At 46.3% G+C, this 23,714-nt stretch overlaps 2 protein-coding genes across 13 annotated transcripts in view; one reads left to right on the top strand and one right to left on the bottom strand.

Annotated features, from left to right (window-relative positions):
- acvr2ba (activin A receptor type 2Ba) overlaps window positions 1-14,900 on the top strand; it is a 36,444-nt gene extending 21,544 nt beyond the window's left edge. Inside the window, exons 3-11 of one of the 2 annotated variants that reach the window (XM_076761487.1) lie at window positions 1,132-1,238; window positions 4,693-4,841; window positions 5,386-5,529; window positions 5,628-5,771; window positions 6,549-6,697; window positions 6,949-7,063; window positions 7,167-7,305; window positions 7,601-7,731; window positions 8,062-14,900. In XM_076761487.1, coding sequence (XP_076617602.1) covers window positions 1,132-1,238; window positions 4,693-4,841; window positions 5,386-5,529; window positions 5,628-5,771; window positions 6,549-6,697; window positions 6,949-7,063; window positions 7,167-7,305; window positions 7,601-7,731; window positions 8,062-8,283 — 1,300 coding nt within the window. In that variant the 3' untranslated portion in view covers window positions 8,284-14,900. Of the gene's footprint in view, window positions 1-1,131; window positions 1,239-4,692; window positions 4,842-5,385; window positions 5,530-5,627; window positions 5,772-6,548; window positions 6,698-6,948; window positions 7,064-7,166; window positions 7,306-7,600; window positions 7,732-7,861; window positions 7,891-8,061 lie in introns of those variants that run through there. The other variant, XM_076761489.1, reaches the window with a different exon arrangement.
- Window positions 14,901-16,065: 1,165 nt separating this feature from the next.
- The window catches only part of LOC143339616 (NACHT, LRR and PYD domains-containing protein 12-like), a 56,142-nt gene continuing 48,493 nt past the window's right edge, over window positions 16,066-23,714 (bottom strand). For 8 of the 11 annotated variants that reach the window (XM_076760913.1, XM_076760927.1, XM_076760915.1 and 5 more), the window contains 6 exons: window positions 22,829-23,002; window positions 22,243-22,416; window positions 19,252-19,425; window positions 18,731-18,904; window positions 17,370-17,543; window positions 16,066-17,026 (listed from right to left, as the gene is read on the bottom strand). In XM_076760913.1, the coding sequence (XP_076617028.1) occupies window positions 16,873-17,026; window positions 17,370-17,543; window positions 18,731-18,904; window positions 19,252-19,425; window positions 22,243-22,416; window positions 22,829-23,002 (1,024 nt within the window). In that variant the 3' untranslated portion in view covers window positions 16,066-16,872. Of the gene's footprint in view, window positions 17,027-17,369; window positions 17,544-18,556; window positions 18,602-18,730; window positions 18,905-19,251; window positions 19,426-22,242; window positions 22,417-22,828; window positions 23,003-23,714 lie in introns of all 11 variants that reach the window. The other 3 variants (XM_076760923.1, XM_076760924.1, XR_013079340.1) reach the window with 2 other exon arrangements.

The raw sequence follows: 23,714 nt of genomic DNA, 5'->3' as shown, positions 1-23,714 counted from the left end.
CAGCAGTAGTCATTGCAGTAGTAATAGTAGTAGTAGTAGTAGTAGTAGTGGCAGCAGTAGTAGTAGCAGTAGTAATAGTAGTAGTAGTAGTAGTAGTAGTACCAGTAGTGGCAGCAGTAGTAGTAGCAGTAGTAATAGTAGTAGTAGTAGTAGTAGTAGTACTAGTAGTGGCAGCAGTAGTCATTGCAGTGGTAATAGTAGTAGTAGTAGTAGTAGTAGTACCAGTAGTGGCAGCAGTAGTAGTAGCAGTAGTAATAGTAGTAGTAGTAGTAGTAGTAGTACCAGTAGTGGCAGCAGTAGTAGTAGCAGTAGTAATAGTAGTAGTAGTAGTAGTAGTAGTACTAGTAGTGGCAGCAGTAGTCATTGCAGTGGTAGAAGCAGTCGACAGGATTCGCACGCTGCCTTCGTTCTGCTCCTGGAAGGACTGACAGGTGCATGATGGGAAGGAGGAGCTGGAGGCTGTGAGTGAGGCGAACTGATGACGCAGCTACGGAAACGCAGTGTGACGACGCCGCCGCCGCTGGTGGAGGAAGCTCTGGCTGGTTGTGGGCTCTGAAGGTCCAGGCGTGGAGCGGTTTCAGGCTGACCTGTTGGGCTGGTTGGTGTTGTACCTCATGATGAATCCAGTCACCTCCTCACACAAACACCAGTCTGAAGCGTCGGAAAAACAAACACTCTTCATCTTCATCACTTGATATCTTGTTGATTTCAGTCAGGACCTGGTTTTCAGAAATGATCTCATTCCCGTACGTTTCCACAACTGATCCTGCTCGCGTGAAAATGATCTTAGAACTTCTTATTTATTTTCATCTTCTCACATGTTCTGGTCTTGTTCAGTGAGAAAGAATACGACGATGGTGTTTGTGTCTCACCACGTTTGATCGGTAGCTTATTGTTTTGTGTACTTTCAGTCGATCTGAACGATCGTTTCCACGCAGTCGAGTTGTTGAGCTGCAGTGACGGCGTCGCTCCAGCAGACGCAGCGTTCGGTTAACGACGAGCTGATGTCCCACAGATGATGAACCCTGACAGGTTGAAGGTCCAGGTGGCGACAGGATCTGGTCTCACAGGTTTGACCGGATGATTTGTCATAGACGGTGGGACTGATGGACGTCTGTCTCCGTCTCTCAGACAGGAGTGTGTGGCCACGGAGGAGAGTCCGCAGGTCTTCTTCTGCTGCTGTGAGGGAAACTTTTGCAACGAGAGGTTCACACACCTGCCTGATGTCACCGAACCCCGTGAGTCTGCCTTTTGATTGGATGGAATGTGTGTGTGTGTGTGTGTGTGTGTGTGTGTGTGTGTGTGTGTGTGTGTGTGTGTGTGTGTGTGCATGCCACGTCTGCATTTAGTGTGTGTCTGTATTCTAACATTCCATCAATCTGTGTGTGTTTACTTATCTCTAATTCTTCTTCTTTGTCTTCTTCATCGTCTCTTTCTTCTTTGTCTTCTTCGTTGTCTTCTTCTTCGTCCTCTTCTTCGTCTTCTTTGTCCTCTTCATCTTCTTCGTCGTCTTCTTCTGCACGCGTCGGTCTATGTTCGACAGAATCCCGGCTATTTTAACTCTGACTAAAGATTTTTAGACATCGGACTGATCTTCTCTGGTAGAAATTGATGGCGGATCGATCAAGTCGTCCACAGGGAATCCCGTCATGGACGCCACTTTCCACGCAGTAGAACTCATGTTTAGCATCAGAGAATTGTTGGATTACTTTTGCGTCGCGGTGGTAAGTTTTCCATCTTAACAGCTGCGTGAGTCCACCTGGAGTCAGAGCTCTGGAGGAGGGAGACGCTGAGGTCTCATAGCTGCTGAGCAGGAACAACATGTTTCATGTATGCAGTCTTCTGCTCTCCATCACTCTCCTCCCTGATGTCTCCAGGGGTCTCAGACTCTGTACTCTGACACACCGGCACCTTAGTGCCGCTGCCATGTGATCCAGGAGATCACACCAGAACCAGGACCAAGATCCTGGTGTTCACAGTCCACTCAAATCGAGCCGGTCCAGGGATCGGTCTACAGCTTCCTTCAGGCACTGCTGCAGGATTCTGCTGGATGAGGCTCCAGTCCACCTCAGTGATGCCTCTGCAGTCTCAGCTCCACTGGAGAGACCGTGTTGCTGCTGCAGCTTCTCCACCTGTGGTCAACATTGATCGGGCAGCTTGTCGCTCCACCACGAGGAGGGGCCGATGCGGGAGGAGGCCACAATCAGGAGGTCTTCCTCTGGCTGAGCCTCAGGGAACAATTCTCTTTCCAGGACTGATGTCTCCTCACCAGGTAAATGAGTGTCCGTTGGCCGGTTCAGGCACCCCAGCACCATCTGCTCCTTGATGAACTCCTGGACCTGCTGCCTCCACTCCCCTCCTCGATGGACAGACCAGCAACACGACCCATCTGGAGTCACCAAAACGATTTTCACCTCCTTCTTAAGCTCTTAAAGAACTGTGGAAAGTCTTTCTATCAGACCCCTTCGTCACTCCTTTAATTGACTCCTCAGCCTTCACACCGGGATCCAGTCCACCAGGAGGACGCAAAGCGGCCTTCATGGACCATTTTAACTTGTTCTGGGATCACCGCTCCCCCCTTCTTCCTCTGCAGCACAACCTCAGTGCACTGTTTCCTATGAGATCCAGTGGCGGCTGGTGAATTTTTGTCTTGGGGGCGCACTTAATTTGCCAAACCAAAAAGCGGAGTTGGCAACGCCGGACCACAAGAATTAATGTATATTATGTTAAAATAGACAGTTAGATGCAGGTGAATGTTACCAGTTAGTGAATCTGAATTCATCTCCCCAGTGTTTGATATGTTTGGCTCCAGATAAGATAGAATTGGTCCACACAAACCCTTAAAATCTCCTTTTCCATCATTAAACAAACCAAGAATGTGTAAATGTATTTTTTATTTCAAAACTAAAAAGAGAAACAATTCATTTTCACAGCTTCCAAGAGAACCAAGTGCTTCTTCTGTCCAGCTAATTGTTTGGAACAACATGTTTATATTTACATACTAAATAAATAAAAAAACAAAAAACAAAACAAATACACACACATGAAACCAACAAACACCGAACGTTTTGTTTAAAAAAACAAAGACAATGAAAACACATCAAATCCTCATATTTAAGACTATCAAAGCAACAAAACATCGTCCCTCTGTCTAAAGAAAATAAGTGAAGCCATCAGGCTTTAAGCCAAACGTGCTTGATCACGTTGGTCAGGGAAGCCAAATAAAGCAGCTGCCTCACTGCGTCACGTGAGCCGAGACGTCTTCTCAGAGCAGCTCCGTGAAAAAGAGCGCGCACATCTCCTCCCTCTGTCTTCGACTGCTGTCTGATGAAGACGTCCGGCCGTCAGGTCCGAGCTCCTTCACGCTCAGTTTCTCCTCTGAACGGCGCTGTTTTCAGTGACTTCACTGACTTTTCTCAGTTTATTTACTCCTTTTTCGGCTCTCTCTGTGACTATCTAATGATCTTGTTTGCTAATTCCTCCGACACTCTGCGCTCAACGTCACTCGCTTGGCGGTTTTGATTACAGGCTCGCGGTGAACAAACCGCTCGCTCTCTGCTGCCACCCCATGGCCGGTGGTGTGTATAGCGATCAGAGGGAGGCAGCGGACTCCTGTCTCGTATCTCTTGTATTGAAGAGGAACGAACTGCGCATGTCAAAGTTATAACGGGAGTCAATGGGGAAAGATGAGTCCGCCCCGGGCCGGATATATGTCAGCTGTTAGTAACTGTGGACAACGTAGGACATTTCTAATCTGACTCTTTAGTGCAGATTTTACATTTTAGTAACTCACTTCAGACTATATATATTATTCATTTTGCCTTTTTAAAGCATATAATATACTTGTAAAAGTCATTTTAAAAAACGTTTTATTAAAGGAAGGGCTGTGTGATTCTACGTGATGTGAGACAGAGGGGGCGGCGCCCTAGCGCCCTCTATCGGCCAGCCGCCCCTGATGAGAGCTCCCCCTGCAGGTCAGTTGTAAACATAGTCCAGTACCTGCAGCACAGGAAAGTTCCATCTAGCCGGATCAGGACCGAGTCTGCCCCCGTCGGTCATCAGGACAGGGGTCAGATCTGAGTTCCTGAGGGTTTGCTGTGAAGCCATCAGGGTTCAAGTCTGAGAGCAATCTTTGATTCATCTGACCTTTCCAGACATTTTAGCAATAACACAAATCAGCTGTCGCTCAGATCAATACCAAGATTAGATCCGTCCTTTCAGTCAGCGACGCTCGAGCTCTTCATGCCTTTGTCTCCAGACGCCTCGACTGCTGTAGCTCATTATTCTGTGGACTGAATCCAGATCGGAAAACCACAGCTCAGCTCCTTCCAAGAACTGGAAAGTTCGAGCACGTGTCCTGATTCTCGCCTCGGTGCTCTGACACCGTGAGCCTCCAACATTAAAGACCCTCTCAGCCCTCAGCCCTCAGAGTCCCGCTCGTACCGTCAGATCTGCAGACCAGGTCTCAGTCCTCAGGGCTGGACCTTCACTGAGAATCGCTGTCCTTGTTTAATGAAATGGCTTTTAATTAGTTTAATGTTCTTCTTCATTGTCTTTATGTGTTTTTATGTCTTGACTGCATGTTTTTTCGTGTGTGGTAATAGTTTTTTTTTTTACTGTTTAAACAAATAAACATGAGCATTGTGTGTGTGTGTGTGTGTGTGTGTGTGTGTGTGTGTGTGTGTGTGTCAGTGATCAAAGCCCCGCCCCCCAGTATCGGAGTGTTAAATGTGATGGTTTACTGCCTGCTGCCCGTCACCATGCTGTCCGTCGCTCTGCTCACTGCTGTCTGGATGTACCGACACCGGAAACCTCCGTACGGACACGTGGACATCGCCGAGGTGTGTGCACACACACACACACACACACACACACACACACACACACACACAATTTAATTGTGAGGCCTTTATTCAAAATAAAGATGAAGATAGAAACGTGAGACGTCCCCACGCGCAGCGTCTGTCTCCTCTCCACACAGTGAAACATGGTGTTGTGTCTCCCCCTAGTGACGGTCTGTGGTACTTCAGCTGTCTGTCTCCGTCTCGCAGGACACATCAGCACAGTGAAGACAATAAAACACACTCTATTGATAACAGTGATGAGAATAAATGGTCAGCAGCAGTGTGTGTGACATATTCTACTGCTGTTTGTTCAGATTAACTAAGTACATTTGTTCAAGTACTGAAAGCATGTTTATGTCAGAGCTTCCTCCAGTGGAGCTGCTGGTCTTTCCCTGTCAGAGTCAGTGAATGCAGCAGAATCAAAGCCTCTCTGCATGCTGTCGAGTCAGCGTGATGCCAACCTTCACACATCCTTCAGAAGTCTTCTACATTTGAATTTTAGTGAACTGAAACCCGGCTTTGGTCTCTTTTTGTCCTGCAGGATCCTGGTCCTCCTCCTGCCTCCCCCCTGCTGGGTCTCAAGCCTCTGCAGTTGCTGGAGTTGAAGGCCAGGGGGCGCTTCGGGTGCGTGTGGAAGGCCCAGATGATGAACGAATACGTGGCCGTCAAGATCTTCCCCGTCCAGGTTCAGACTCAGACCTTTCCTGCTCCTCCGCATGTCTTTATGCCTGGAAGCTGTTTCACTTCTCCTCTTCGTCCTCCTCCTCCTCCTCTTCCTCACAGAATAAGGACTCGTGGCAGAACGAGAGAGACGTGTTCATCACACCAGGCATGAGGCATGAAAACATCCTGCGGTACATCGCTGCAGAGAAACGAGGGAGTCACCTGGAGACCGAACTGTGGCTCATCACCGAGTTCCACGAGAGGGTGAGGAAGAAGAGGGGGGAGGAAGAGGAGGGATGTAATTATATAGAACTTGTCAGCACAGTGCAGATAAACAGATGGCAGTCAGACCTCAGCAGCTCGTCTTCACGGAGCTTCATTCAGCTCATCGTTTATCTGTCGTACGGCGTCACTTTCATAATAAAAGCCGTAAAAGGCCTCAGTTCACTTCCTGCTGAGCAGCAAACAGCAGACAGACAGTCAGAGAGCAGCTGGTGGACATTTAGCATTTAGCAGCTAAAGAGCAGATATGTCCCTCAGGAGCTGGAGGAGACCAGAACCAGAGCTAAAAGAGAGACAAGACTGGACGGACGTCCATCAGGAGACACAAACAGAGTCCATGTCCATCATCAGGCTGATCTGCTGGATGAGAAACAAACTGTCTGATAACAGTCAAGCCAAGAATCTGCTGAATCATTATTTCAGCGCTTTCTTATTCAACTTATTTTTTATCAAGTTTAATCCAGTCCTCCTCCTCTTCCTCACTGTGTAACAGCATTATATCTATATTTTAGAAAGTCTATCGATCCGTCTGCTGCCTCAGTTCAGGCATCCTTAACTTCATCCTGACAGATTTATAGTCTGCTTGAATTTCAAGTGAAGTTTTAAGGTTTGGACAGACAACATGAGTTTGTGATGACTAACCCGCCGTGGAGCTGAGGATGGAAGCAGAACTGATTCCGAATCAGCTTCAGGTGTTCTTCCTGTTCCTGTCAGTTTCATGTGGTTTTAATGGAGGTCATACTCGCTGCGTCTCTGCAGGGCTCTCTGTCAGACTTCCTGAAGGGAAACATCATCAGCTGGTCTGAGCTGTGTCACATAGCCGAGTCGATGGCCTGCGGCCTGGCTTACCTCCATGAGGACATCCCCCGACAGAAAGGAGAGGGACCCAAACCGGCCATCGCTCACAGGTCTGCCCACAACACACAGCTCCCCCTTCAGGTTACTGAAGCCATGTTTAAGGTCGATGCCGCTCTGTAGACGGCAGCCATTTTTCCACCTTTTTACTGCTGTTTTATCATAACATGACGGCTCAGAGTGGCTCAGCAGCGTGGTTCCTGGGGTTTATAGACCTGGAGGTGCTGTGGGGGCTCAGCTCTGTCTGAAGGGGGGCAGCGTGTCAGACTCTGAACCCTTCCCTTCATGTCTTTGACTCTCTCAGGGATCTTAAGAGTAAGAACATCATGCTGCGTTCAGACCTCACTGCGGTGATCGGCGACTTTGGTCTCGCTGTTTGCTTCGAGCCGGGGAAACCACCTGGAGAGATGCACGGACAGGTGAGCTGCTGTGACCGAAGGTGGCCGTGGAGTGAAACCCTGAACGCTGTTTCATGAGTGTGTGTGTGTGTGTGTGTGTGTGTGTGTGTGTGCGCACGCGCAGGTGGGCACCAGGCGTTACATGGCTCCAGAGGTGTTAGAAGGAGCCATCAACTTCCAGAGGGACGCCTTCCTCCGAATCGACATGTACGCCGTCGGCCTGGTGCTGTGGGAGCTGGTGTCCCGCTGCAAAGCTGCTGATGGTAACAGACGCACATTTTGTGTTATTCACGTAGTTTTCTAGAGAAAACTGAGGTCAGTGTGCGACTGTGTGTCATCAGCATAAGAATGAACAGAAGCATCACGTCTACGGATCAGAAGACCCAACAGGAGAAGAAAACTGGTCCAAGGATTGACCCTTGAGGCACACCGTACACCAGAAAAACCAGAAAACTGGAAAACTCAAAGCAATGTCTTTATAGACACTGACACACCCTGACAGTGTGTGTGTGTGTGTGTGTGTCTGTGTGTGTGTGTGTGTGTGTGTGTGTGTTACAGGTCCGGTGGGTGAGTACATGCTGCCGTTTGAGGAGGAGGTCGGTCAGCATCCAACACTGGAGGACCTGCAGGAAGTCATCGTCCACAAGAAGATGAGACCAGCCTTCAAAGACCTCTGGCTCAAACACAGCGTGAGTACACACACACACACACACACACACACGCACACACACACACACACAAAATCACCAGTTTGTCATGTGACTGCTGATGACCTCACACACTTCCTATAGTGCATTTCTTCTTCTTCTTCTTCTTCAGCAATAAACAGTCGGCCTCCTCGCGTCTCACCCGACTCTGTTAAGGATTTGGAATGGTTTTAAATGTCTGTGCTTTTATTTTGAAGTCTCCTGACATTCAGCGTGTTTCCTGTGGTGTGCCGTTTGGTCCACAGTCACATGGTGTCTCTGTGGAACAGGACGAAAACTAAAACGTGGTCTCACCTGAACGTGGTTTTTCAGGGTCTAGCTCAGATCTGCGAGACGGTGGAGGAGTGCTGGGATCACGACGCCGAGGCTCGACTGTCGGCCGGCTGCGTGGAGGAGAGGATCTCCCAGGTCCGCCGCCTCACCGCCACCATCGCCCCGCCTACCTCTGACCACCACGCCCTGATGGTCTCCTCGCTCTCACCTGTTCCCATGGTAACTAATGTGGATCTACCACCCAAAGAGTCCAGCATATGAGGAGACGAGACACAGACTTGTTGCGGAGGCCTGACGTTACCGGTGATTTTTCCTGAAGTTCAGTTCAGCTTCCTGTGAAAATGACCGAACCACACACACACACACACACACACACACACACACACACACACACACACACACACACACACACCATGTTTTCTCAGTGGAATTTTACAAGCGACACCAGAAACACGGCGTGACAGCAGCTGCTATTTAACCTCTTTGGACTCTCCTTTTCTTTGATTCTCTTCGTCCTTTTGGACAAATATTACCAGCACACGTCCTCGTTTTCCTCGAGACTTCCTCAAGTCTTGAGTCATTCGTGTCTCTTTTTTTTTGTTTGTTTAAGCGTGTGTGTGTGTGTGTTTTATGAGAAAACCAAGCACACACGCAGGAAGCCCACACTGAAGGCATTCAGGTCCGACTCGTGAATGCTCGTTGTCTGCAGGTACCTCAGCGGCAGATTTTTTAACGTTCTCCTCGAACGTTCTTCCCTCTGCTGTCTTCTTCTACTCCTCCAGATCTGGACTTATCTACCTTCCTGGCAACTTTGCAACCGCGTCACCTATCAACCACCTACCATCAACCTACCGTTGGGATGTTTTTTTACGACAATGCTGCAGAACTCTTGAAGGAACGCGATGACTGTTACACCACAAATACCGACAGCAAACTTTGGAACATTTGTTTTTCTACCTTTTCTGGGACTCTTTCTTTTCTAATCTTCTCCTGCGATCACACGCTACTACTCACACACGACAAACCTTCGGATCCAACGGGTTGTATTCAAACAGACAGGAAACAGGAAGTGAGGTCACAAGGAAAGACCGGACAGTGTTTGTTTTGAACATGAAGGCTTCCGTTCTCTTTTCTTGTGTTTGAGGTTGAAGTCTGACAGGATCGCTTTCAGGACCCAGGAGGCAAACGTCTTGCATGCAGAGATTTGATTGGCTGACTGCGCTCAACCACAGCATTTTGGTTGGCTCAGAAATAAATCTTCTCAGGTAACCAGGTCTACCGGGGTCGGAGGGGTTGGGGAGGGGATTCAATGTGACGCGAGCAGTTTCTGCTGTCTGGAGGGGCGGGGCCAACTGCAGGTGGGAGTGGCTAATCAGAGGGTGCTCAAAGCCTATTGGCTATCCAGAATATGTAAATTTGCAAGGTGCCCAAACAAGGGGAAAACACACGTTACCCTAAAAAAGGTGCAGGACCTCATGATGCATAGTCTATGCATTCAGGTCAGTGTGTGTGTGAGCACGTGTGTGAGTGAGTATGTGTGAGTGAGTGAGTGTGAGTGAGTGTGTGTGTGTGTGTGTGTGTGTGTGTGTGTGTGTGTGTGTGAGTGAGTGCGTGTGTGTGTGCGTGTGCATTGTGAGCAGTCACATGACGTGACATGACGAGTTTTCTTTTTTCTAAGTTTGGTTTTATACTGTTCGTGTGTATGTTTCATGTTTTCAGTCTTACATAGCTGGAGGTCAGCGAAGGACCCGTGACCTTTGACCTCCTCAGCTCTGTCACCGCCCAGCGTCGCCACCTCCTGGTAGAGCCGCAGCACTGCAGAAATCTGTTTTACAGTTCAAACTGTCAGCGAGCGGAGCATCAGGCTGGTCGGTGTGAAGGTCTGCAGAGGTCAAAGGTCATCAGTCACCTCCAATCTTTTCCTTTTGTTTTTCTTTCAACCGGGACCAAACGCGGGCGCCGTCTGTCGCCTGGGAAACCGGCCGCATAGAGTCCAGATGAGGAAGTGGCTTCATCCTCTGTGTTAAGACACACGTCATCACTCACGACATGAACTGAAAACACAAACAAGGAAGTGCGTCCTCATCCTTTTCGTTGTGTTGCTGTTCTGTCTGTGATGCCATACATGAATGTCTATGATGCTGCTGACGAAGACGAAGACGAGGAAGATTCAGACTCAAAGATAAATATATTTCTGTATATTCCTTTTCATTGTTCATTTGACTTTCGGTGCATTGAACACATGCAACTCTCTTCTCTGTGCGGAGTCAGTGAAGCGGGGCGAGGCGTTCGAGGAGCGTCGGGCATTCGACCGCGGGAACAACAACGTGCGAGAGAACGACATCGACTAATAAACGAGTGGAAAAGATAGAAAAAAAATACATCAATACAATACTGCTCATGAACCACAGATCACCTCAGTACACCAGAAATACCTCAGAAGACTTTTCTACGTGTTGAAGTTCTGTTTCTAGATTTTATTAGTTGCTTTGACGACTTGTAGTCATAATATTTTATTGTGAGCTTTTATTCTTTGTTGTTTAATCTTTGATTCGAGAGGTCATTTTTTTACATAAACTCTCCAAACGATGAAGGAGAAATGGAACCAGGTCACAGCGAGACTCGAACCTGAACCTGTAAATACTTCACAGTGTTTTTTAGACTCAACTTAACTGAACTGCCGATATCAGAAGAGCACCTGGACCGACCCGGACAGCTTCACCATCCCGTCCTCGTCTCCTCATGACTCCCCTCCTCTTTTCTCCTTGCCTTTTGTGTCCTTCACTTATCATCTCCTTATTTCTCCTCTCCTCTCCTTTCTTCCTTTTCTAGCTTCTCCACTTGTGTCCTTGTGTGTCTTCTTCGCCTCTTTACTTGTTTCCTTACCTCTCCTTGCCTTTGCTCTGCTACCTCTCCTGTTTCTTCCCCTTGTCTCCTTTCATCTTGCCTCATATCCTCTCCTCGTTTCCTTTCCACGTCTCCTTTCTTCTTGTTTTCTTTCCTCTTCCAATCTCCTTTCTTTTGGCTCATTTCCTCTCATCTCCTTTCCTTGTTCCTCTCCTTGTCTCCTTTATTCCTGCCTCATTTCCTCTCCTTGTCTCCTTTATTCCTGCGTCATTTCCTCTCCTTTTCTTCTTTATTTTTGCCTCATCTTCTTTCCTGTTGCCTGCTTTCCTTGTCTCCTTCCCTCTGGCCTCATTTCCTCTCCTTGTCTCCTTCCCTCTGGCCTCATTTCCTCTCCTTGTCTCCTTCCCTCTTGCCTCATATCCTCTTCTTGTCTCCTTCCCCCTTGCCTCATTTCCTCTCCTCTTCTCCTTCCCTCTTGTCTCCTTTCCTCTCCTCATCTCCTTTCCTCCTGCATCATTTCCTACTGACCTACTTGTCACTTCCTCTTCTCTGTTGTCTTCCAGTTCCATCAGACACTTCCTGTCCTCTTACCTCCTCACTTCTTCTCTCCTTGTTCCTCCTTTTTTGTCCTCCTCTCCTCATTTCATCTCTTCTTCTTTCCTTCTCACCTTTCCTTTCTTGAGCTTTTCTCATGTCGTTGGTGTTTGTGCCTTTGACTGACTTCTGACATCTCTGGAGCTTCCTTCTTCACTTCCTGTCTGTCCTTCCTGTGAATGTAAAAGCTCATATTTTCCTGAACGTCACCCCAGAATGTTTGTATGAAAATACATTTTGACTCAAACTGAAGGAGGCGACGCTCTGATGACGTTTGGTCCCTTCAGGAGTGTTCCAGATGTATTTTCTTCCTCGTATCTGGGTGTGATCTCGATGTGACACAAAACCTTCTGAGACGACGCTGACGAACACGTGACCTGACAGACGGACTCAGATCCAGGTGTTTCCAGGTGTTTTCAGGAACATATTACCTCATTAAAGCCACACGGGCAGAAACGGCGGCAATGGTGGAACTTCATCGTTCAGGTTTGCGGATGAGAAACACGGGCTCATTTTCACATCGCGGATTCGTAACCAAAACCCTCAACAAACGTTGGAGCTGGACGGGAAACGTTGAGCACAAAGGCGTCACGCTGTGGAGCGGAATGTTCCTTCGATCAGCATTTAGAGATCACATATACAGTTAGCATCGTTAGCATCCCACCATGAAACCACTGGGGTATCTGGCCAAAATGAATAAGGGGGACCAATGTGTTGAATGCTAACAATGCTAAAGGGCTCATTTTAGCTAACCCAAGTGCCAACACAGCTGATATTTCACCCTCATAATGTGACGGTCGGACCGAAGCAGAAAATAAACGGACGTTCTTTGAATCCACGTCAATGAAACTCTTTCATCCTCCCCACATTAACTACAGCACACGTACGCTGAGTTAGCTCGGACTGTTAGCATTGAGTCAGCTAATACGCTTCTAAACAATAACTGCTACCTTAGTAACCGTGCGGTGACCAAATGACGGCGACTCAGAGTCCAGGACGCCATCGGAGTCAACATGGCGGCAGATTGGGGCTTCCACTCCGAGTGCTCCTGCTCGACCGTTCAGAAACGAGGCCGATCCGTTCTCTGTCCGTCACTGAGCTCAGAGGTGAACGTGTTGCTGCTTCTCACGTTTCATCCCGTTCATGCTTATGAGGGGCCGGAATAATAGGAACGCCTCTGAGTATAATCCAGCAGCAGCAGCTCTGAGCTCAGTGAGAAAATGTGAACATTACGGCTGAAACAACTCAAACGGGACAGAAGGGATCGCATTCATCCGTCGTACGAGTTGTTAGCGTCGATGCTAAACAGTGGGAGGACGTAGCGAGCAGCGTTTCCCAGGTTTCTGCCTTCACAGCATTTCAGATGAAAAGTCTCCATGTCAAGGCTTGTTTTGGTTTGATGTGTCAGTGATGCTTCCATTTGGTGGCCAATCAAGTGCCTGTAAGGACGAATCAAGAAGCGGCCGCTTGTTGGTTCCTCCTCAACACCGAAAAGTCTTTGTTGTTCTAGTGAACGTGAGCCTCAGTCATGTATTCTGTGTTACACATGAACAGACACAGGTGTGAGGAGGCGTCGCCCACACCTAATGATACTCATAATGACCCCTGACCCTGTGAAACCTTCCTCCTCCTCCTCCTCCTCCTCCTCCTCTCAGCCTGAGATCTCTAACAGCAGATCCCAGAGAGGAAGTGGCTCATGAGCCAAAAGGTCACAGGTGAACTGCAGGCCTGAGATCAGTGTTACGCTCCATGTGGAGACTAAACCGAGCCGACAGGAATGAAATGAAGACGTGAACATCTTCATCTTCCACACACACAGAGGTCTCATTCAGGCCTTTCATTGGCCACAGGAGCTGCAAGGGGTTTCCCAGGCACGTGGTCAAGGGGTCATTGTGAACAAATGGCTGCTGTTTCTCCCATGGTATGACGAGAGGAGGAGTCATGTGGCGCTGCAGGAGTCACATGACTCCTCCTGGCTTCTTAACCCGAACAAACCAGGTGTGTAAAGATGGCCGCTTCCTGGAGTGACGTGTCAGCTCCTCCATTAACTCACCTGAATGTAGTGTCCGAACAAACTGCTGTGGCTGCTGCACGTTACCCCAGACACCTTCCTCCTGACAGGAAGCACTTCCACCGCCTACGTGAAAACAACCACGTTGTGTTTCTTCATCTCCAAATGAAGGAACAAACTCTTCATCACTAACACTCCTCCTCGTCATGAGATCAGATGAGACAAACGTCCGTTAACGGTGATGTTTCTGAACAGTGAGATGTGTCTCTGAACGATGGACGACGCCACCTGGCTGTGTTCTCTTTACTTCCTCCTTCGTTTGACGCTTCAGACGTTAACGTCAGACGCCAAGCAGAAGACACAATGAGCTGTTTCCATAGCAACACCATCCAGTTGAACAGCGTTCAGCTCGCCACAAGCAGAGTTTTGACGAGTCGCTTCATGTGAGACGAAGCTGGAGGACAGATGCGTCTCCTTCCATCTGTCTGGACTTCAGGGACTGATGCCAAACTGAGAGGCGGCCATCTTTACAAACCCCCATCCTCTCCAGCAGTGATGAAGGTGATGATGATGGTGTGAAATGTAAATCTTGTACCTTATGTTTCACTGTTGTAGCTCAACTGTAGAACACAGAGACAAACTTGTACTACTGATTTAACAAATATGCTCTAAAAAATGGACGTCCGTCAGCTGAGAGCTGGTTTTCATTACTGTAAAAAACAAAAACCACGCAGACGTGTGCGCAGAGCTTTTCATTTAGTCTTTTAAAGTCTATAAATATATATGTACGTATACAGCAGATAGAAGGCTGTGTCCAGGCAGGAAGCGGAAACACGTCAAAGAGTGAACTTCCCGTTCGATCTGTCCTGCTGCGACGCTCGAAGGTTCCACCAGGTTTCTGTTCGCTCGACGAGAAGCAACGATGTGACGTAGACGTTTGATTTCAGGCCCGTTAGGAGGCAACTGTAGCTGTGCGTGTGTGTGTGTGTGTGTGTGTGTGTGTGTGTGTGTGTGTGTGTGTGTGTGTGTGCGCGCGCGCGCGCGTCATCGTTGGATGAATGAATGTAGTTGTAGTCCTCGCGCACACGCACAGGCTGTTACTGAGAAATGAAGTGTAGAAGAAGAAGAAGGCGTATTTCAGTTTGATCTTTTTGTATATGGAAATAAATACTGTCAAATCATTTCTGACTTCTGTCCTTTTGGCTTCTGTTTACTTTCTTTCCAAAGCTCATGTCTTTCATTCATTTCTCCTTTATTTTCTTCTTCTTCTCTCTGAACGACTCGTTTATTGTGAATCTCGACACGTTTGTTCTTAAATGAGGATGTTTCAGTAAAAAGATGCGACGCTGATCTTGATTTGGTAAAATCTATGATCAGAAAACAGATCTGTAAAGATCCCCAAAGGATGATTGACATCACTTTCACTGAGGAGAATTTTTTTTTTTTTTTTTTTTTTTTTTTTCTCCTACGTGTTCAGACGATGTGAGCTTGTTCTTCATCGCAGTGACTGAATGTTTGGACTCCAAACTGAAGATCGTTTCTGAAGTCCTGAAGCAGACATCACATCACATGTGATCATCACAGACATCCGGAGGTCTGTCTTCGGCTGGACAGCTGGATCCTAGAGACTCCGGTCTGTCCTCCTCTTCCTCAATCTTCCACAAACAGCTAAAAACTGTACGTTGTATTAATACACGCGTGTTTACCTGCTTATTTACTATTACATATAGTATATTAGTTTATCAGCATACTTCTGTATAATGTTAGCTAACTACGAAGGTACATAGAGTTACAGAGTTCGGCGTGTAGTTCGGCCTGTATCTGAAGTCCGACCAGCCCGTGTTTTAATTAGAAATCCTACATTTTTAAGCGGTTCGTCTCTCATTGCCGTCTCCACTAAAGTAGCGCAGCTAATATTGAGGCTGGTCGGAACGAGAAATCTGTAAAAATCTGTAGTTTGTACAGGATAGTTTATTTTTTGGATTATATTGATTCCGAATTTTCAAGTAGACAGCGGACATATGACACCCTTCATCTTGTGTTTCTCGAGTGATGTGTTTTTGCGGACACGTGCGTAATTCTTAAAATGTCGTATTTTTTATAGGGAGTTTGGTGTAATATTTTCCCCGCAGCGCGTGAAGAACTTCTGTTTAGTTCAAAATATCTGTGTCTATTTTTAACGTTTACTCACCACCGCAGAAACACTGGCTACCTGCTAAAGTGCAGTAAGGTTGTCAGACATTCATTGATTCCGGTTAGTTATTGGTGTGATTGATGATTTACAATCTGGTGTCTGATTAGGCAAATTGTCCAAGAAGGAGGTGACAAATTGTTTCAGGTGGCTCCTTTACAATAAAGGAGAAAGAGAAAGCAATTCCAGAAGTTTGTCTCTACTGCCTCAATAAAGATCACATCCAACACACGCTCTGATTTTGTGTTACACCTTTGTCTCGTACTTTCATCTAAACTTGCACAGTAAGAACTTTCCTCCATCTTGTCCATTGCGGTTTTCACTTCCTGCCCTCCATCTGGATTTATCTTCATGTGACTGCAAACAGCTTATTCAGTATTCAGCAAAGAAAGCACACCACTTGAAAGATCAGCCAATAACTGTATTTAAAGGCATAAAAGGTCATTCAAAAGCAGAATGTGGACACCATATTAAGCATGCACATCATATTAAATGGTGCTAGAAAAAGGTCACAACAGGTTCTACAAAGCTGCAGCTCCACTTTTCTTTTTGGTGGAGTTTTGAGAAACAAGGAAACCAGCAGTAGAGGATCTAAATGCTGGTGAAGGAACACGAGATACCAGAGAATCTGAGATGTTGGCTGGTCTCCAACCGTCCAGAGATTTCTATGCAAGCAGAAGGAAGATACAGACAGCTGGTGAAGACCGGAGTGATCTGCTCCCTCTTCTTTGTTTCTGTTTGCAGAATTGTGGATTTCATCCAGGAAAGTAATTAGTCACATTTCTAGTTACCTCCAGAAGTAGTGGAATTACACTTTTTTCCCAGCACTGCCAATGGAACACTGAGTTAATGTCAGACAGTAAAGACAGCATGTGCTGACCAGGTCTGTCTCCTCCTGTAATGATGTGAGGAGGAACACCCCTCCTTCTCTAATGCTAGTCCTGTGGAAGGACAAAGACCAGCATTTCTAACATTTTACAGAACTGTTAGAAAACAAGAGGCCTTCCTGAAGAACAAGCTGCAAGTCAAAGGACTGAAGAAATCAACAAACAGAAAAAGGCTTCTGTGGAGGCTGAAGTTAAATGTGCTCATGTCACCTGTGGTGGGATTCATTGATTTGCCCACTTCAATACACAACGTGGCTGAATTACCTTCTCATACTGTTTCATTATTAGAAACGTTAGAAGTGTATGATTTTCAGCTGTTCTTAAGTCTGATTCATAAAATCAGACAGCAGCTTCAGGTCAGAATCCTGCAGGTCGTTTCCAAATAGCTGGAGATCTTTCATATGGGAGGGGTTGGACTTCAGAGCTGAGGCCAGAGAAGCACAGCTGACCTCAGTCAGGCCACAGTCATTCAACCTGAATCAAGAATAAATGATTCAAAAGATTAAAATCCATTTCTAATCCAGTCAGATGTGTTCAGGTTGTAAATGTGGAGCTCAACATTACTCTGTCCTCATCAATGAGTGTGCTAATCAAAGTTAATTTCCTTTAACAACTAACAGTGGACATTTTCTACAGTTTCTTTAAAAACAGAAATCTTTTGTGACTGCAGACCAAATTTAGTTCAACAAACATGAAAATATGAAGAAAAGTAAATTTAAAACGTTATGAATGTGAGTTATGTATGATCATGAATTAGGTTTAATCGTTAATTAAGCGTATAAGATGTACAACAGTAACAGAGAGTCAGTGAACTGACCCCAGAGTCTTCAGTCTACAGTCTGGACTCTCCAGAAAATCACAAAGCAGCTTCACTCCTGAATCCTGAAGCTCGTTGTCGTCTAGCTCCAGCTCTGTCAGATGGGAGGGGTTGGACTTCAGAGCTGAGGCCAGAGAAGCACAGCTGACCTCAGTCAAACTGCAGTCATCCAACCTGAATAAAGAAGAAACGATGTAGATGATGTAGCAGAACGGGAGGTAGAACCTTTAGCTATCAAGCTCCTCTCCTGTGGAGCCACCTCCCAGTCTTTGTTTTGGAGGTAGACACCATCTCTGAATTTAAGAGTAGGCTTAAAACTTTCCTTTTTGATGAAGCTTATAGTTAGGGCTGGCTGAGGCTTGCCTTGGACCATCCCTTAGTTATGCGGCTATTGGATTCGGCTGCCGGGGGACTTCCAGTGATACACCGAGCACGCTTTCATGTCCTACTAAGGCATGTTACTAACTTAGTTTCTACCTCAGAGTCTTTGTGCTTTGTCATCACGCAGGTGCCCGTGGATAGTGGCTGAACCTGGATTGTGGATTATAGCGACGTCTCCTGCGATGGCCCTGCCTGACATCCACTGCAACTGCTACAACTATTAGTCATCTGTCTCTGTCTCTCTGTCTCTCTCTCTGCTGACAAAAGGCTGTTGGATGGTTCAGACTTGGTTTTAAGGGTTCGGGGAAAAGATTAGGGTTAGGGACTAGGGAATACAGTTTGTCAGTGAGTGTCCGCATAAACATAGAAATATAAGTGTGTGGGTGTGTACACATTAATTTATTTTGACAACTTATTTTCTACAGTTTCTTTAAAAAATGGAAATCTTTGGTTACTGCAGACTAAAATTAGTTCAAGAAACATGAAAATATCATTCCTTCATCTTCTATATCGACTATCCCTTTCGGGGTTGCGGGGGGGGGGGGGGGGGTTGGAGCCTATCCCAGCTGTCAACGGGCGAGAGGCAGGGTACACCCTGAACCGGTCGCCAGTCGATTGCAGGGCAACATATAGAGAGAGACAGCCATTCACGCTCACACTCACACCTAAGGACAATTTTTAGAGTCACCGATTAACCTAATGAGCATGTTTTTGGTCTGGCCCGGAGAGAACCCACGCATGCACGGGAAGAACATGCAAACTTCACACAGAAAGGCCCTGCCCGACCCGGGGATCGAACCACCAACCTTGCTGTGAGGCACGCGCACTACCTGCTGCACCACCGTGCCGCCCTAACATGAAAATATGAACATATTAAATTTTAAACATTGTGAATGTGAGTTATGTATGAATATAAATTAGGTTCAATTGTTAATGAAACATAAAAGATCTACAATAGTACAGAGAGTCAGTGAACTGACCTCAGGGCCTCCAGTCTACAGTCTGGACTCTCCAGAAAATCACAAAGCGACTTCACTCCTGAATCCTGAAGGTTGTTTTGTTCTAGGGTCAGCATTTTCAGATGGGAGGGGTTGGACTTCAGAGCTGAGGCCAGAGAAGCACAGCTGACCTCTGACAAACCACAGCGATTCAATCTGAATCAAGAAGAAATGATTAAAAAGATTAAAATCCATTTCTGATCCAGTCAGATGTGTTCAGGTTGTAAATGTGGAGCTCAACATTACTCTGTCCTCATCATGAGTGTGTTAATCAAAGTGTGTGTGTACACATTCATTTCCTTTAACAACTAACAGTGGACATTTTCTACAGTTTCTTTAAAAACAGAAATCTTTTGTGACTGCAGACTAAATTTAAGAGTCAAAACATGAAGAAAGGAAATTTAGAACATTATGGATATGAGTTATGTATGAACATGAATTATGTTCAATTGTTAATTAAACATTTAAGATGTACAACAGTAACAGAGAGTCAGTGAACTGACATCAGAGTCTTCAGTCTACAGTCTGGACTCTCCAGAAAATCAGACAGCAGCTTCACTCCTGAATCCTGTAGGTCGTTGTTGTCCAGTTCCAGCTCTGTCAGATGGGAGGGGTTGGACTTCAGAGCTGAGGCCAGAGAAGCACAGCTGACCCCTGACAACTTGCAGTGACTCAACCTGAATAAAGAAGAAACGATGTAGATGATGTAGCAGAATGGGAGGCAGAGCCTTTAGCTATCAAGCTCCTCTCCTGTGGAGCCACCTCCCAGTCTTTGTTTTGGAGGTAGACACCATCTCTGAATTTAAGAGTACGCTTAAAACTGTCCTTTTTGATGAAGCTTATAGTTAGGGCTGGCTCAGGCTTGCCTTGAACCATCCCTTAGTTATGCTGCTATAGGACTGGTATATGGACTACCTTAGACTGGATTTAACTACACAAAGGAAGGTCAGAGACTGCAACACCATCATCCTCACAGAGACGTGGCTCAAAAACTCTGTTTCGGACAACGCCATTCAGCTGGACGGACTAACAGCATTCCAGGCGCTCTCAGCGGAAAATCTCTGGGAGGTGGAGTATGCATTTTCATCAATAATAACTGGTGTACACACGCAAAAATTGTCTCAAGCCACTGTTCCAAGGATATAGAATATCTGTCCATTAAATGCCGACCATTCTACATGCCAAGGGAATTCACAGCCATCAACATCACAGCTGTGTACATTCCACCCAGTGTGAACACAAAGGACACACTGTCTACATTGTATCAGTCTATCAGCTCAATGCAGAGTGCCAACCCAGACTCTGTTTACATTATCACTGGTGATTTCAATCAGGCCAAATAAAAATATAACATACTCAACCAAGTCTACACCAACGTCAGACAGGCATACAGGCTCCTCACCCCCACCTGGGGAACTCAGACCACCTCTCTGTTATGCTAATTCCATCCTACAGACCTCTATTGACCAGGAACAAGCCGTCTGTGAGGCAGATCAGAGCACGGCCAGAGGGAGCTACCTCAGCTATCAAAGACTGTTTTGACTGCACAGACTGGACTGTTTTTAGGGAGGCTGCAACTACCAACCAGCATGTCAACTACACGGAATCTGTGACTGGATACATATCCAAATGCATGGAAGATGTGACCGTCATCAATGCATGGAAGATGTGACCGTCATAACGTGGCACGGTGGCACAGTGGCAACACTGTCGCCTCACAGCAAGAAGGTCCCGGGTTCGAATCTCGCTGCGGGCACTGGGTGTGTCCTCCACCATGCTTCGGTGCCTGCTGCTCGAGGAGGGCCTTTCTGTGTGGAGTTCTCCCCGTGTTCACCTGGGGTATCCTCCGTAAAAAATATACCCCCACTAAAAACATGCAAGAAGATCACCACCTGACCAATGGTGACGGCGAAGATGGGTCCCCGGGCGCCGGTCTGGCTGCCCACCGCTCCTGGTCTGCCGCGGAGGAAGGACGACCAGGATGGGTCAAAAGCGGAAGTCAAATTTCACCTCCGTGTGCTGTGTGCATGTGTGTGTGACAATAAAGGGTGTGTGACAATAAAGGGGAATGTCTCCCCCTGATTCTCTTCATTCTCTTCTCATCAAAAACATCACCACAAGGGCCAACGACAAACCCTGGTTCACCGAGGCAGTACATGAGCTCCTGAGAGCACATAATGCAGCTTTCAAGTCTGGGGACAAGGATGCCCTTAGAACTGCTAAGGCCAACTTGAATCAGGGTGTGAGAACAGCCAAACGTGCCTATGGACAGAAAATTCAAGCACACTTCACTGACTCTATGGACCCCAAGCGCCTGTGGCAAGGCGTCCAGTCTGTTACCGACTACAGGCCAACACCCCCACCATGCGAGGACAACACAGACTTCCTCAACACCCTTAACGCATTCTTCAGCTGGTTTGAGGAAGATAACACCACCACACCAACAAAAGCTCCTCTCTGTCCGGACCACGAAACACTTCACCTGGACCCAGCTGATGTGCGGAGGACCCTACTCAAGGTGAACCCCAGCAAAGCTTCAGGTCCTGACAACATACCGGGGCGTGTGCTCAGAGACTGTGCTCACAATATCATACATGTTTACAGTTGCATCCCCATGCTGCTTCTGCACTTGCACTTTCTATATTGCATCCTTTATTATTACACCTCAATACCATACCTCACATTTGCCTCTGGCACACTGTGAATATTGTATATAAATCATATGTTCATTGTCTGTCTGTATACCTTGTGTCCAGTGCTGCTGTCTGTTTGCACTATTATGTTATATGTTGTGTGTTATATATTACTTGCACATTGGAGTATGGGGAAAACACAATTTCAATTCTCTGTGTAACCACCTGTTGCATTGTTTCATTGACAATAAAGTTCACTTTGACTTTGACGATAGGATTTGGCTGTTGGAGGACTTCAGTGATACACTGAGCACGTTTTCATGTCCTACCAAGGCGTGTTACTAACTTAGCTTCTTCCCCAGAGTCGTTGTGCTTTGTCATCACGCAGGTACCCGTGGATAGTGGCTGAACCTGGATTGTGGATTATAGTTACATCTCCTGCGATGGCCCTGCCTGACATCCACTGCAACTGCTACAACTATTAGTCATCTGTCTCTGTCTCTCTGCTGACAAAAGGCTGTTGAAGGTTCAGACTTGGTTTTAAGGGTTAGGGTAAAGATTAGGGTTAGGGGCTAGGGAATGCAGTTTGTCAGTGAGTGTACTCATAAAAACAGAAGTTTCAGTGTGTGGATGTATACACGTTAATTTTTTTGACAACTAAGAGTGGGCATTTTCTACAGTTTCTTTAAAAACAGAAATCTTTTGTGACTGCAGATTAAATTTACTTCAACAAACATGAAAATATGAGCATAGTAAATTTAAAACATTATGAATTTGAGTTATGTATGAACATAAATTAGGTTAAATTGTCAATTAAACATATAAGATGTTACAACAGTAACAGAGAGTCCGTGAACTGACCCCAGAGTCTTCAGTCTACAGTCTGGACTCTCAAGAAAATCGCAAAGCGAAGTCACCCCTGAATCCTGCAGCTCGTTGTCACTCAGGTCCAGCTCTGTCAGATGGGAGGGGTTGGACTTCAGAGCTGAGACCAGAGAAGCACAGCTGATCTCTGTCAAACTGCACCAACTCAACCTGAATAAAGAATAAATGATGAAGATTAAAATCCATTTCTAATCCAATCAGATGTGTTCAGGTTGTAAATGTGGAGCTCAACATTACTCTGTCCTCATCAATGAGCTTCTCCCTAAAATGAGCAGAGTGACTTTGTCATTGTGTTATTGTGGATCATCATAATGTCAGCCTTCTACAGACATCATCCAAATGTCAGCACAACATTCATACACCTATTCATGTCAACACACATCAATAACATGCTGCTGTCAAAAGGCTGTTTGAAGGTTCAAGCTTGGTTTTAAGGGTTCGGGTTAGAATTAGGGTTAGATTAGGGTAAAGGTAATTGTGGATGTGAGTTATACATGAACATAAATCAAGTTGTGAATTAAACATGAGATCTACAAAAGTATCAGAGAGACAGTAAACTGACTTCAGAGTCTCTATTTTACAAAGTGGATTCTCCAGTCCAGCAGACAGCAGCTTCAGTCCTGAGTCCTGCAGCTTGTTGTAGTTCAGCTCCAGCTCTCTCAGATGGGAGGGGTTGGACTTCAGAGCTGAGGCCAGAGAAGCACAGCTGATCTCTGTCAAACCGCAGTCGCACAACCTGACAAAAGAGTAAATGATGTGATGTCAGAAGACAATGTTCCTCCTTCATCTCCCCCTCTGAGGAATCTTCATGGCAGATGTGGAGGCGATAAAATGACTCTTTGGATTATTGCAGCTGGAGATCCAGGATGAGTGCCAGACCTACATTCCTGAGAAAGTAACCCTGCTTTACTCTGTTTGCTGACCACCGCCTTCAACTCAGTGGACCAGACACTTCTAAAGCAACCACATATGACCTACAGATGTCCATCAAGGAAGCCGAGAGGGTACATCATGGTATTGTAATTGATATGTAAATTCAATAAAGAAATGGTTTAAAGTAATCACCCTGCCCCAAACTTCATCTCATTTATTTCCTTCTGATGAAAAAAGGACCAATAGCAGAACTTTGAGTGTGTAATTACTGAAATGCTGCAGCTTTGTGAGGATGAAACAAGTGTGTAATTGGTCTCACTCCTGAAAACAGAAGTAAACTACCTGAAGTGACTTTGTTCACCTTTGTGAAACCTGAAAACTGTTTGTTGCTGCTCGCCACTTTAATTCTGGCTGATTGAGCTGCTTCCTTCTGTTGCATGAAAAGGGCTTGAACCTTGAATCACCGCTTTCAGACAAATTTAAACATAACTTTGAAGGCATTTAAACACAGTCTTGTGTTTGTGTTGGAGTTTGTGTTGTTCTAAATTTTGACGCCAAGATTTTCATTTTTAATG

The sequence above is a fragment of the Chaetodon auriga genome, chromosome 21 (assembly GCF_051107435.1).
Source record: "Chaetodon auriga isolate fChaAug3 chromosome 21, fChaAug3.hap1, whole genome shotgun sequence".
NCBI classification, from domain to species: domain Eukaryota; kingdom Metazoa; phylum Chordata; class Actinopteri; order Chaetodontiformes; family Chaetodontidae; genus Chaetodon; species Chaetodon auriga.
Note: the sequence above shows the minus strand (reverse complement) of the source record. Positions and strands in the feature narration are given on the sequence as shown.